The sequence below is a fragment of the Strongyloides ratti genome, assembly GCF_001040885.1.
Source record: "Strongyloides ratti genome assembly S_ratti_ED321, chromosome : 2".
Lineage (NCBI taxonomy): Eukaryota > Metazoa > Nematoda > Chromadorea > Rhabditida > Strongyloididae > Strongyloides > Strongyloides ratti.
Genome location: NC_037308.1, coordinates 10,922,754 through 10,938,345, shown reverse-complemented (window position 1 = coordinate 10,938,345; position 15,592 = coordinate 10,922,754). Strand labels below are relative to the sequence as shown.

Genomic DNA, 15,592 nt, shown 5'->3' with positions numbered 1-15,592 from the left:
TTTAATTTTATTTTTTTCCATAGCGAAGTTGGCTTGCCCAACTAGATCGTTTACCATATCTTAATTGTGAAGCCCATTTTCTATCTCTAATGGGTATTTGCTCATTCATTTGATAATACAACGACATATCATCATCATATGGGTATTGGAACTTTTTGATTTGATAAAGATAAGGATTAAATGATTCTACTCCTTCATTAGCAGTAAATTGTTCTGATACAGCATTGTTTTTGTTTACTAAAAAAAGGTTAAAAAAAATTAATTTTTTTATTATTATAATATTAAAAATTAAACTTACACTCTGCAGTTATCAATAGAATGAATCCAAGAAACAAAAAAGTTATTTTGTTTAAGATACTTGAATATGCCATGTCTTAATGTTGAAAAGTTTTTGATAAAAACTAAAATAGTAAAAAATTTAACTTTATTTATATTTTATTGTACAATGATGACATTATATCAAAGTAATTTAATCTAATTATACGAAAAGATTCAATATTATTATTATATTACAAATATATTTCATTAATTGGGAGTGGATTGTTATTACAATTATCTATACTTTCATAAAATTGAAACTACATTTCAATAAAAAAGAAAATTTGAGATAAAAATTTAAAAGTAATATTACTATTTTTTTTTGTTCTGACAAGAATAATTAAATTTATTATCAAGAGGGAGTAATAAAATATATGTTACAAATAATATTGCATAACTAATTAATTTTTGATTATCAAACTTAATCTCTACAATTACTAAAAGTAGATTATAATTGTAACTTGTATAAATTAAAAATTTTTTTTTACAAATAAATTTTATGGTAAAGAAAAAAAAATAGATAAAAAAATTAAGAATAAAATGTAATAAAAAAGAAGATGTGATGTATGTGTTTTTTTTATGACTTAGGATAAAATCAAAATAGGTGGAGAAATGTTTGATACACAACATTAAAATTTAAAATATAGAAAAAAAAAATTTCAATAAAAAAACACAATGCATAAGAATAAAATTTATGACCTCATAATCTGTTTAAATTTGAAATAGATTAATTTTTAAGAAATAAGATATCTGAGAATATCTTTTTGAAATATTATGATATATTTCACATTAAAATAAAGTACTTGGAATTGAAAAAAATTTTTTTTTTCAAATGTTAAAAAGAAAAAGGCAATTTGAATGAAAATATAAAATTTAAATTTAAATTGTTGATGGAAATGGGGTAAAAATAATAATAAATTATAGAAATATATATTTATAGAGTTGTGAGAACCAAAATATACCATAATATAAACAATTAATTTGGTATGAAAAGTAATATTTTTTCTTTTGATTTTTATTATCAATATTTTATGTAGGTGTATTTTTTTTTTCAAAAAAAAATTTTATCTATGCATTTGAAACTAAATTATAGAGATTTTATTTTGTTTTTTTTAGCTATTATTGAAAATAATTATAATTTTAATCTGTTTAATATATACTTTACTGGGTAATTAGAAATTTTCAAGATAATTACTAAAAAGAAATTTTTATATGGTAAAATAATATAATAATAAATACTGTTAAAAGTATTATTTCTTATAAAAATTGTGTAACTATTATAAAAATCATTTTTAAAATGATAATATTAAACTGAATAAACAAATATATATATATATATTTGTTAATAAATAATTTTAAATTTTGTTGAATACAACGTGATTAAATAATTATAAGAAGAATAATAAATCATTCAAATATGGTTTAAACAAAAAAAAAAGTAGTGCTTTTTATAAGAGATATGATATTACTTCTCTCGTGTCCTTTCTAAATAATCTTTAATTTTCAAAAAGAGGGTATTATATCATAGTTTCAAAATATTAAATTAATCTATTAATTTGTAACATAATATTACCATACTACAAAGATGATAAATGATATAATTTTTAAATTTGAAAAAAAAACTTTTAATGAAAAAGGCATTTATAACTATTTTTTTTATAAATTTTTATCTTTTTAATTTAAAAAAAATAATACCTTTTGTTAACAGGTAATTTATATTTACACAATAATATCTTATTATCATTAACTTATAAAGAAAAACAAACTAATGAGTTTATATAGTTATTGAAAATAAAACAAAATTAGAAATGGTAATTTTAGTTAATAATTAATATTGTTCAAAATTATTTTTAAAAATTTCATCTTATTTTAAATTTATAAATATAATTAATATGCCTAATTCTATAAAATTAAATTCTTAAATGATAATTTATTTAAAAAAAAATTTCTTTCTTTAATTTATATTTTTAATTTTAAAGATTAGTTAAATCTTAAAAGAAACCTATCATAATGACAAATTATTAATTATTAAAATTTTGTAAAATATTTATTAGAAAAATAAGTAAAGTCTCGTTAAAATTAAGTAATAATTAATTTAAGAATTTCACACATTAATGTACATTTTTCTTATTACAACTATGTCTATATATTTATCTATAAGGATTTAATTATTAGTTAAAGATTGTTTGTAAAATTAGTAACATAAGTTTATGTAAATTACTTTTTTTTTTGTTAAATAAAAAAAATTGTTGAACGATATATTATTTAAAAATATATCAAATGAAATATTTTTAATGAAAAATGAAAGGAAATTAATGAAAAAAAAAAATTACTGGTACTATACTATTAATGGTTGAGTCAAAAAAGATAAATAATTCATTTTTTTTAGTTTAAAAAAAGGAAATTTAACTTAAAGAATTTTTTATTTATGATATTATTAACAATTTTTTTTTCTAAATTTTCACAAAAGATTAACAATATTATTAAAATTATCTCTATCCGTAAATGGAATGATATTGGGAAGAAGTAAAAAAGTTAAGGTCTTAAACAATGTAATAATTAATTAATTTAAGTTATACGTTTTCAAATATTGACATTTAGTTTTATAAGTTTTCCATGTCGTCATTATTTTCTATTTAAAAAAGCAATTACCTTTTCTGAATCAAGTGTTGATGTGGATGATTTAGGTGTTTCATTTTGTTGAGAATTTGTAAAAAAAGGAGAAACATTAAAAGATGTAATTGTTTGAGGTTTTTTTATTTCAACACCAAAAACTATACCAGTATTAGATGTCTGTAATTGTAAATTATTTTTCTTTCCTTTTTTTTCACCATCATCTATCTGACCATCTTGATGAAATAATACTTTTTCTGATGATAAAATTCTTTTTTTTAAATTATTCTTGGGACTTGCTGTTTTTAAATTTTCAAATATTTTTCCTGCTCCTAAATGATCAATATCTATTGACTTTGCTCTATTCATTGTCATCTGTTTTGTCTTATCAAAACGACCCTATAATAGATTATTTTGAATATTTATTTGTAAAATATTTTTTTGTCACCGGTAATTAATTTAATTTCATGTTAATATTAATTTACCTTAGTTTTGTTTTCTTCAAATTGATTGATAGGGTTATTTATATGTATTTTACTTGGTGGATACATTGCTGTAAAAAGTGATGCAGATGCTGGAGAAAAATTAGCATTATCATTTTTATATCTATTTAATTCTATAAAAAATTATTTATTCATCTTTCAAAATTAATTTAAAAAGCTTCTTCATTCATAAAACAAGTATAGTACAAAAAAAATTAAAATAAATAACAATAAATAAAAGTTAAAAAAAAAGAGACATTATTTGCTATATACATTTCATATAAAATCAAAGTTTGAGAAATTTATTATTCTAAACAAAAATTTTTGTTAATAATCATACAATAATATTATTAATAAATAAATGAAAAAATAACATTCATTCTTCTAACAAAAAATATCAACATATATCATATACAACTTATTAACATACTTATATCTTAAAAATAATTCATTTGTTTCGTATTATTTTTAAAAAGTAAAATATATTTTCTTTATAGAAAACAATGGTTTATGTTATTAATATGAATGATTAGAAAAATATATACGTGCATATTATTTCAAATTTAAAAATATTTACTATTGAAAAGAAATCTTTTTTTTTTAAATTCTTTAAAATATTTCAACATTTAATAGAGTGGTAAAAATGATTTTTTTTTTAAATAATATCATAGATACATTTTAAGTATAGATTTTAAGGAAGAGAAAGAAATAGTTATAAATTTGATTCATACCATTATTTTTTTTAAGCATTATTTCATTCATTTTTACATTCTCATTGACATAAATCATCAATCATAATTAATAATATGTGTACCATCAGTAAATAACTTACTTTTTTCTATACCTAATCCTTTGACTGTTGGAGAAAAGGTACTTCCCTGAATTGGATTTCCTGTTAGAAATTCTTTCATCATACTTGAACCACCACTATTGATATGTTTCTTTTTTTCAAGTTTTGGAATATCTTCTTCTTGATTTGGTTGTGAATCTAAAATATCTGTTTCATTTAACTCTGGTATCTGTTTTTCATATTTTGTTTGCCTTGGTTTACCTCCCTGTAACATTTTATTAAATGACATTCGATAAAATTCTTTATCTTGAAATTTATTTTTATCTTTTTTCTTAAAATTTGGTAACTCAACTATTGTTGAATCTTTTCTAAGAATTGTTTGTGTTTGTAAGATTCCATTATCATCTCCAAATGATGACTGAACATATGTATTAACAGTTCCTAATGAATCTTCACTATATCTTTGTATATAATCTGTACCTTTTTTATTTGTTTTTGTTGATGAAGTATTAGATGAATTATTATCAATATTTGAAGAATAATTTTGATGTGATGTTGTTGGCAGCATACTAGTTGTTGGCGGAGGTGGTGGTTGATTATGTGATTGAAATATAGATGTTTTTTGACTAGGCCCATCATATATTTCAGAAACAGAATAATCACTTGTATCATCAGCAGCTGATTCAGGTTCTGTCTTTGCACCATTAGCTTCTCTACCTTTTCTTAATTTAATTTTTTCTTTTCCGTGTTCATCTTGCACTTGTTTATTGATTGGTGGTAATGAACCTGATCTTAAATCTGCTAATGTTGTCATTTGATATGGTTGATAAAGTGATGGTTGTCCACATATAACATCTCCCGAAGCATTAGGATAAAAAACTTCACTTTTTGCCATGTATTGTGGGCCAACTTTAATAGGAGAAAATTGTGCCCTTGTCATTGGAATGCTCTGTTTTGTAGGTATATTTCCCGTTGATTGACAAGCTGAATGAATTTCTGTAGAAAGTCTTGATTCTAAATTTTGGAGTCTTTGTACTAATGATGATACCTGATCTAGTAATTCTCTATTTGTATTTAATAATTGATGTGTTCTTGACTAAAAAAAAAAAAAAGATTGTATAATAATCAATCAAATGTATGTTTATTATATATAATGTTATTATGTTATATATTAAATAAAATGAATTATTTACCTGTGCTTCAATTCTAGCAGTTGTTTCACTTGTTAATTGATCACGTAACAACTGAACTTGGCATCCAGCTACCTGTGCAGATTGTTGTGCTTGGTCTAATTGAGCTCGTATTAATTGTTGATTATATTGTTCAAGAGATCGAGTTAATTGTAAGGCAGATGCAGTATTTACCATTGTTGAATCAAGAATTGCTTGTTGTTGATCAAGTGCTCCTTTAACATTTTCTGATACCAATTCATTATCTTTTGTACCAGGATTATTTTGATTACCAATTCCTCCAGCTGGTGGCATTATAATAGGTGATCCTAAACCAAATGGTACAGAAGCTGAATTATAAATTGTTGGATATGGATTATTAGCTAATATTGGTGTATTAAAATTTGGATCAAGTGATTGAAGTGATGGGAAAGTTCCCATAGGCAAATTTCCAATATTCCATGTATTGGAATGAGGTAATGTACCACCCATAGGAAAGACGTTACTTATACTAGGAATTATATTAGGAATATTTGGTTGACTTAAATTATTATTTCCTAATGCTACAGGATTCATTTGTGTAGGGATAAATGTATTATTATTACTAGTAGTAGTATTAGTATTATTGAATGTAGTAACAGAAGATTTATGTGGTATATTAGATGTTAAGTTGGTTGAGGTGCCTTGAGGAACCTTCGTTATATCAGGAGGCTGAGCAGAGGAGGAGAGATCAGTTGAAATTTTTCGAGGTAAATAAATGCTTGGCCTTCGATTATCATGCATTATATTAGGTTCAGGTGATGATGAAACTTCTCTTACAGTAGATAATTTGTCATCCTGCTTTATTTGTTGATATTGGTTATTATTATCATCATCATCATCCTCATTATCAGTATTTAACAGCTGTAAACCAGCAACTGAATTTCTAGCAGAAGTGTTTCGCCCTTGTTGTTGAAATACACTACTAGAAGATTCTCCATCATCCGTTTGATGTTTATCGATTCCTCCAGGTGTATTGGCTATTTGTTCTTGTGAGATCTTGTGACAAACTTCAAATGCTTGTCCAATTGTTCGAACTACACGCATTGCTTGACTCTGAAATTAAAATAAAAATATTTAGTAATAAATAATAAAAAATATATAAATTATAAATTTTTTTTTTAAATATAATTATAATAATTGTCTTATATTTTAAGACATTTCTACAACACCTAAAATATATAACATCTATATTGATGTTATCTTATTAGTGTAATTTTCATTTCTTTTTTTTTTATATATAAAAGTTAATATTAAAAAGAGACCTCTAAATTGGCATCATCATCCACACTCATATGGTGTGATTTTGGACTAGACCAGCGAACAAATTTCATTTTGATTGGTTCATTTTTATTTCCAGCTTTAGCCATTAATCTCAGATAATAAAAACGATGTTCCTGTGACATCGTTTCATTTTCATCGTCCTCGTCCTGAATCCTAATCATATTCTCCACCAAAGGACACCAGGTCAAATATATAGTACGATGAAAGACTGTAGAAAAATAGTAATTTTTGTAAAACCATAAACCAAATAATTATTAGAAGGGTGGAAAAAAAAATAATATAATATTATTATTATTATTATATATTGTGGGAGTGATTAAAAATGAAGATTTTTTTCTTGATTATCACAAATGACAGAAATATTAACAATATATTATTCTTTTTTTTTTAATTTTTTTTTTTTTTGAATGTCAACAAAAACCATAGGCTAAAAAATTTTCTAAAACCCCACAAGCATTTAAAATGTAATATAATTTGAATAATTATAAATAAATATTTCAAAATTTGTAGAGAGTGTTTATGTTAAGGAAGAAGGAAAGTTGGGATGATGATAAGAATTATAGATATATAAATAATAAGAATATAATTACTAGGAGAAGAGTAGAAAGTTTTATTTTTAATAGAAGAAAATTGAATTCATTAGAGAAAATGTGGAGACATAAGAAAGAAGGTAATAAGCTGACTCTAAAAAAATATATCGCCTATCTTTTTAAATTTATGATGATGTCGTGGAGAGAGGAGAAAGAGGGATTGAAGAGAAAAGGGGTATTATTTAAAGGATAAAATAATGTAACTCAAGAAAAAAGGGAGTCATTTAGTGTTTCTGTTTTAAAAACGTTTCTTACCACTAGTTGATATATTAAATGAAGGTAAAAGAAACGTTTATAATAGATTTATTGATGATAATGACAAAATGATGGTTATATCAATAAAGAATAATAGTTGATTAGCTCATCAAAAGATTGGAAGGATAAAATGAAAAATTGTGGTATGAAAATATTATACATATGTGTGATAACTTTTTTTAATCAAGAATATGTATATATATGATAATTATATAAAATTATCAATATAAATTGTTACTTATTATTATTTTTATTTAATCATTATTAATGAATTATCTTTTTCTTATAAAAAGGAGAGAAAAAATTTACTTATATATTTATAATTGACACCTTTATGTTTTAAGAACAAATTTTTTTCTTTTTTTTTATCCTGTTAAAAGATAAAAAATTAAACCCCACAGTGATAACATTGTTTTTAAAATAGAATTATATTTTAATAATAAATAAATATATATATATATATATATCAATAAAATATATATGTGGGTAAGAGTTATTATTTAAAAATAATAATAAAAGATAAAAATTATAGGAAAAAAAAAATAAAGATGAAAAAAATGAATTAGGTAATGATTAGAAAGTAATTTTTAAAGTTTGATTATATATTAATAATGGCATATGGAGCTAATATTTTATTAATTATTATAATATATATATAATAAAGGAAATAAAATTTGGAAGTAATTAGTTAAAATTAAATAAATCGTCATTTTTTTATAAAAATGATTTTAAAATGAAAAAGTCGCAACATTTTAAAGAAATATATATGCTTTTGAGAATAGTTTATAAAGTTATTTTAAATCTTTCCATTTTTATGACATAATATCAATGATGTTGTAAAGAGTATGCAATATGATGTTTATTTTGTTTAACAACAAATAATCAATTAAACTTACCTTTTTATCACATTTAAATACATTACATTTGAAGGTGTTTGAAGCCCCGTCTCTTGCTATATATGAAAAAATTTGTAAATCTTGAGAATCATGTGAAACATAAAATATTCTGTAAATAAAAAATTATTTATATTAATAAAAAAAAATATATATATATATAAATAATATAGTAAAAAAATTTTTTTACATACCTATAAATAGGGTGAAACATTACTAATAATTTAGATTCATCCCATGATGAATCTTTTTGTTGCTTTTTTTTTCTTTGAAGGACAACTTTAACTCCATCAACTGATACTGTTATATCAACAGGCCGTTTACGTATACCTCTAGCCTTAAATTCATACCGTACTCGCCTCATTGCAGCAACTATCTCTATTCTTGTACCCGGTCTTGTAATTTCCATACTTCCAATATACTATAAAAATGATAAAAAAAAAATTATTATTTTAAATATATCAAAAAAAAAATATTCAAACCTTAGCTTCAAAGTGAATACCATGTTGGTAAGCAAGCTCATTATGTAAAGGAATCCTACAATCATACAAATCATCTGTTATAATATTATAGGGCCCTCGTTTTTTTGGTTTGGGCATCTCCTATAACCTTGTTGTTTTCTAAAAATAAATTTAAAAAAAAAAAATAATAAAAAGGATATAACATATATAATAATAATTTAATTAATAATAAAATTATGTGTAAAATAAATAAAATTAAATTTCTTATTAAATAATAATAATAAAGTTTAAAGTAAAGAAAAATCAGGAATGATAAAAAGACTTACCTTTATCAAATTGCCAGCAGGTACACTGTCTCATTCAAAATAAGATAAAAATATATGTATGTGTATTTTTAAATTTTATTAAAACTTTTTTTTCCGATTAAGGAGGCTTTTATATTGATGCAAAGGATAAAAGGAAGTCTTTGTTTTTATAAACTATAATAAAGTTTTTTTTTTATTTTTACTTTTCTGTTGTTTAAACTTTTAAAATTGTTATTTCATTAGATTTTGTTTGAACTAAATATGATACCTTGGTATTTGAAACAAAAAAAATATTTAAACTTTTTGTTCTAATATTTTAAATATATATAAAAAATTAATTTTATAAAATTGTAGGAAAAATTGTTGCAGTATAATTTAATTATACTTTTAATATTTTAATCCAGTATTAGATATAGTAGAAAGATAAAAAAAAAAAAAACTAAATAAATTATAAAAGTAAAAAACTGAAAAAAAAAACAGTTAAAAATTTTTTATTAATTACAAATTTTTTTTTTTATAAAATATGAAAAGAAACTAAAAATGTTCATAAATTTTACATAGATATAAAATGAAAATATTTTTACTAAATAAATACTATAAGTAAATATAAAGGGAACAATAATTCATGGTAAATTTCATGTTAAAATTTACAAGAAGGGGAAATAAAAGTTAAGAGGGAAAGTAATTAGGAAAAAAAAATATAAATATTCTTGTGTTTGAGAATAATTTATGTAAAAATTTATTAATTAGTATATTTAAATAAAATTGTGTTACCATGAAATAATATTTGTTAAAATTTTTGGAAAATAAAATTAAAAGTTAAAATATAATATTTATAATAGTGTTATAAATATATATATATATATATTTATTTAAAGATGAACTCAGAATAAGATTGACAAAAAGATAGACTGATAAAAAAAGTATTTTGGGAATTTAAAAATATATTAATAATTTATAATATGTAAATTTTTTTAAACAAATCTAAAAAATTTTTTTTTATCAACTAACTTTATCTATTATATTTTATTCTTTAAATTTTATTATTTATATTCAATCATATTAATAAAAATTGTATATGGTATATAAGTTTAAAAATGCTTTAAGTTGATTATAAGTAATAAAAAAAGTTTTAGTTTTATAAAAATAGTTTTATAATAATCGAATAAATAAATAACCATTGAACGGGCAATTATTTTGTAACCTAAGGGTAATAAGTAATAGAAATTAAATATGTGTACATTTGTGTTATATAGCAATGATAAGTGAAGATAACTTCAGGAGTAGAGAAATGATTAGGGTAATGATGGAATGATAATAGGACAAAGTTTCTTTTAAATGTGGTTATTGAATGAAATATATGTAATTGGTAGAATATTATATTGGAGGTAGAGTACGTAAATATATAATTATATAAAAATTAAATTAAAATATGATTTTAATAATAGTATATATAATAATTTAATAATAATAACTATATAAATTTAATGATAAGAGATTACCGTAAAAAGTAGTATACTGTTTAATAATTATTATTAATATAAAACTGTAAAAAAGAATAATTACTTATAAGAAAGCATGAAAAGGAAATTTGATATGACTAAGAAATAATACTTCATTTTAACAAGATTAATGATAAAGCAAGGAAAGCTCTTTGTGTCAGGATAAGTTTTAGTAGGAGAAATGTTAAGGTGATAATAAACCATTGTTATTGATAGGTAAAAAGGTATGTAGATATTTAGAAATAATCGTAGATATGATTGACAATAACACAGGACACCTAGGACAGCCTAGTTCATAAGTTTGAAGTTAAAATGATTTTATATTTTTATTCCAACCATAGAATCAATGGTTTTCTTTTTAATATAATACATAATAAATATAGAACAAAAATTAATAATATTATAAGTAGGTGTCAAAATTCATCATTAGGAATAAAATATTTTTACAATTTCCTTATTTCAAAGTTATATTTTATTAGAAAAATATATTATTTTAAATTGTTGGTTTAAATTAGTTAAAAGTATAATAATTGGTTCATAAATAATGATATATATATATATATGAATACGTCTACTAATTTACTATTATAAATATTAGGAAAAGAGAAGATGATTTTTTTATATAAAAAGTATAACTATGATGTATTTTTTTTTACTATTCATTTTTTTATTATATTTATAATAAATGATACAAAACTCAATTTGACTATTTTCAAAATTACCATGACATTTTTTTTCCGTCTAATTTTCTAAATTTAATAAATGAAACATTTGTAATTTAAAAAGTTAATCAATTTACTTTTTTTTTATGAAATGATTAAAAAAAAATATAAGTCATTGGAGAAACAATCTATTATTTATTCTAAAAGAATAAATTATTTAAAAATTTTGAAAAATTATAGGAAAAATTTTTTTTAAATCAAGATTCTTCAATTTCCATTACTTCCTAAAGGCAAAATTTATTCATTATGTAAAATCTATATAAAGTTTGTTACTTATTATATTTTTGAGATTAAATGTGTTAGTAAAATAATGACAAAAAAAAAGAAAATATAAAAAAAAAAATATATATATATATTATATATATAATATTTGCCATTTCTCTATCAAGTACTCTTAACTTTTTCCTAATATAATATATTTTGAATATTTTTAAAGAGGATTGTTATGGTTAGTTAGGAAAAAGCAAACATGACAATGAATATTATGAAATGAAAATATATCTACAGTCTTGTGTCATATATCATTAAATATTCGTTTTTCTCCATATCTTCCCAAATATTCTCTTATTTCTAAAAATGAAAGATAATAAGATAAGACAATTGTGTAGTTTAAAAACTCAAATTCAATGAAAAGAAAAAGTTTGAAGTAGATTTTTGTTTAAAAATGAGTTAAAGAATAAGTAGATAAAAATTGATGACATAATTGAAATACTAAACTTGGGAATTTTTACTCTCTCTCATCAATTGTATAATTAATCATAATGGAGATTTTATTTATATATAATAAAAGAAATTAAAATAATACAACAAAAATTAAAATATAATACATAAATTCAATTTAAAAAAAAAATTTAATATTTTAATTAAAATAAAATAAAATAAAAAAAAACTTTCACATAATTTATACAATTATTTGATAAATATATATATAATAAAATCAATTGTACTGAGATATTATCAATATCGATAAGAAATATACTAACGTTCTTTTTGCCTCTTTCTTTATTGTTATTACATTATTAATCTGGTATCTTTAAAAATCAAATTAATTAATCAAATATATAACATATTACACGTGTAATATTTTTTTTTCCTCAATTAATATTATAAATATAAAGTAATTTTTTAATAATTTATTATAATACTTTAAAGAAAGACATTCCATTGTTATTTAATTAAATTTATACACTTATATTATTTAGCTTTTTTTTTTTGTCTTTCCTAGAGACAATTGATATATTGTCTGTTGATATGATACTTAAAGCAACGGAACTTGTATAAGTATTTCTCTTTGTTCGAGCCTCCTTTAATAGTCTATAAATTTTGGAAGATAAAGTTAGTGAAATAATTTTATCTCTAGTCTCAAATTTTACTCCTTCATGGTGATCATCATTTAATCTAAAATAAAAATAAATTACAAATGTTTAAATTAAAATAATAAATGATTAAAATTAGTTTAATGAATTATTAAAATATTATTTATAAAATTTTATCAAAAGAAACTAAACAATAACAATAAAATTATAAAGATAAAGGATTAGTTTAATGATAATAAATTTATATATATATATTAATAAATGTAAAGTTTATAAATAATAAATTAATACTAACCTTACTAGTTGACATTTCTGGGATCCTGTTATAACACCATAAAGAAAATGTTGAAAATTTTTTATTATTGGAACACATTTCTCATCAATATCAATTTTAGAAGAACTATATTTTAATTTTTCTGGTTTTTTATAATTTTTAATAAAATTTGAAAGTCTTCTTATTGATTCAACATATTTTTTAATACTACTGTAATCATATCTATAATAAAAATAAAAAGTATATTTAATAAAAGTATTAATAAATAATTATAATAATATAATAAAAAATTAAAAAAAAAAAATTTTATCTATTGTTTCATATAAAACATACGTCAATAAAATGTCAGTGTATGTATAAAATAAATCACCAACAAAGAATCTCCCTCCATATGAATACCATATAATAAGTGAATCTGGTGTATGACCAGGAGTATGCCATATCTCTAATATATTTTTACTTTTTTTATCATTCCCCAATAAAATTACATCATTATCATTTAACCATTTTGTTATTTTGTATAATTTAACATTCCATTGATATTTAGAATCTACTGGTATTTTAGTATAGTTCTTATTGTAACTAGAAGCGCATAAATCTTCACAATTATGTGATAATCCTAATCTTCCAGTTGTAGAAAATCTCCAGTTACTACCAACCTAAAAAATAAATATTATTTATAATGTTTTAATATTAAAAAAAAAAAAAGCTTTTTTTTTTCTTTTATTCTTAACAAGAGGAGGAAAAACAATTGATAGAATTTTAATTCACCAAGAAGTTCTTTAAACTTTTTATATTCAATTGTTTTTTTTAATTAATATATTATTCAATGAGTCACTTCTTAACACTTCTTATATTTTAATAAATATTTATAACTATAATATGTATGACTCATTTATATTTTATTATCATTTTAATAAAAACTAAAATATTTTTAAATCATTAATTATATTATATAAAAAAAATACTATATTTATAAATAATTTATAATGAAGGAAAACTAACCACTTCACAATGATTATGTGTATTAATAACAATGATTTTCATATTATCCTTTAAAATTCCTAAATATTGTATATATTCATTAAGATCATCAGAACCAAAACCAGTATCAATGAGGCAAGCTTTTTCATCACCAATTATAAGATAAATAAGAGATTTTACATCAAAATTAATACAATTTTCCTCTATGCAAAAAATATTATCAGAAATTTGTTTAATTTTAAATGTGTTAAACTTTTTGACATTGTCATCACAACTTTTGACAAATGATTTACTAATTTTTTTTGGTGACTTTTCAACTGGAGTTGTTATTGTGGTTGATGAAGGGTGTCCTGGCATATTCTCCTTTGGATAGAAAAATATCTTGTTTATTGTTATACTTAATTTTTAATATTATATATATGTATAACAACTAAAAAATTTTTCTTAAGAGGTTAAAATATTTCTATTTAAAAATCTAGTTCACTTTACTATACCTCAATTAGTTAATTGATATATATAAATGTTAAACTTTTTTTTTTATATAATTTTAATTAAAGCAATCAAATTAATTTATTTCTAATTTTGTAACTTTTTTTTTTAAAAAAATATTTTCTTATAAAATATGTATATATGTATATTTTTATAGTTTAACTTGAAATATTTTAGCTTATAATAGACAAATAGAAAAATACTAATATATTTTTTAAGTTTATAATGTTAAAATAATAGAAGTAAAATGTTGAAATGTCTTTATTTAAAATATTTTTTATAAAAATAAATTGTTCATTCATATATATATATAACTTATGCATTAATTTTGCCTTTATTTGTTTCTTATAATATCTTAAATATATTCAGGATAAAAATTTAAATATTGATATCATTTATAATTCTTTACAAAAATTTTCCATTAAACTTAGAACCATCTGTTTGGGTAATTACTTTTACTTATCTGTCCATATTATATATCATGTAATGAATTTTGAAAAGAAAAACTATGAATAATTGTTGTACTTCATCTTTTTTACCAATACGTCAAATATATATATATAGTTAATAGATTGTGACATATTCTAATTATCACTTTTATATTAACGGTCAATTAGATTAAATGTTTCAAAGCATGTTTCTTTTTTATACTTTCAATAAATATGAATCTTTTATCATGTTGAAATAATATATAAATATCATTTATATAATTTGTTGGTAATTTTAAAAAAAAAGTAATATTTTTAAAGCGCATCTTTTTTATTTCATTTATATGTGGTGACAATATTTATACAAAAAAAAACATTTGAATAAAGTTTCTCTAAAATATTGTATATATTAATTTTACAACATATTATTATTTTAATAAACTATTTTTTTTTCTTCAATCACAAAACAGCTTTATCAAATTGGTTTTTTTTTGTATGTAATTGAAATATTTGATATGTAGTGTTTTTCAGAAATAAATTAGTACTGTCCCAATAGAAATGATTTTTCTAGATTTTATATATATATTTTTTTATTAAAGTAGAATTGTTCTTCTTTTCAACAGTTGTTAACTTTTTGTTAAGAATATTATGTTCAAGATGTTTTAAATAAAGAAACAT

General features: G+C 20.6%; 3 protein-coding genes across 3 annotated transcripts; all 3 read right to left on the bottom strand.

Moving 5' to 3' along the window:
• Positions 1–7: 7 nt before the first annotated feature.
• Positions 8–371, bottom strand: SRAE_2000348200 (Hypothetical protein; the record flags this gene model as incomplete). Its single annotated transcript, XM_024654679.1, has 2 exons — positions 8–237; positions 299–371. The coding sequence occupies 2 exons, from the start codon at positions 369–371 to the stop codon at positions 8–10; spliced, it is 303 nt and encodes a 100-aa protein (XP_024508027.1).
• Positions 372–374: 3 nt separating this feature from the next.
• Positions 375–9,032, bottom strand: SRAE_2000348100 (Carboxyl-terminal PDZ ligand of neuronal nitric oxide synthase protein; the record flags this gene model as incomplete). Its single annotated transcript, XM_024654678.1, has 9 exons — positions 375–401; positions 2,971–3,330; positions 3,417–3,547; positions 4,246–5,299; positions 5,397–6,467; positions 6,677–6,841; positions 8,437–8,545; positions 8,628–8,854; positions 8,916–9,032. The coding sequence occupies 9 exons, from the start codon at positions 9,030–9,032 to the stop codon at positions 375–377; spliced, it is 3,261 nt and encodes a 1,086-aa protein (XP_024508026.1).
• Positions 9,033–9,035: 3 nt separating this feature from the next.
• Positions 9,036–14,354, bottom strand: SRAE_2000348000 (Beta-lactamase-like domain-containing protein; the record flags this gene model as incomplete). The annotated part of the gene is made up of 6 exons (XM_024654677.1): positions 9,036–9,053; positions 9,221–9,249; positions 12,682–12,821; positions 13,035–13,235; positions 13,347–13,672; positions 14,019–14,354. The coding sequence occupies 6 exons, from the start codon at positions 14,352–14,354 to the stop codon at positions 9,036–9,038; spliced, it is 1,050 nt and encodes a 349-aa protein (XP_024508025.1).
• Between the last annotated feature and the right edge of the window lie 1,238 nt (positions 14,355–15,592).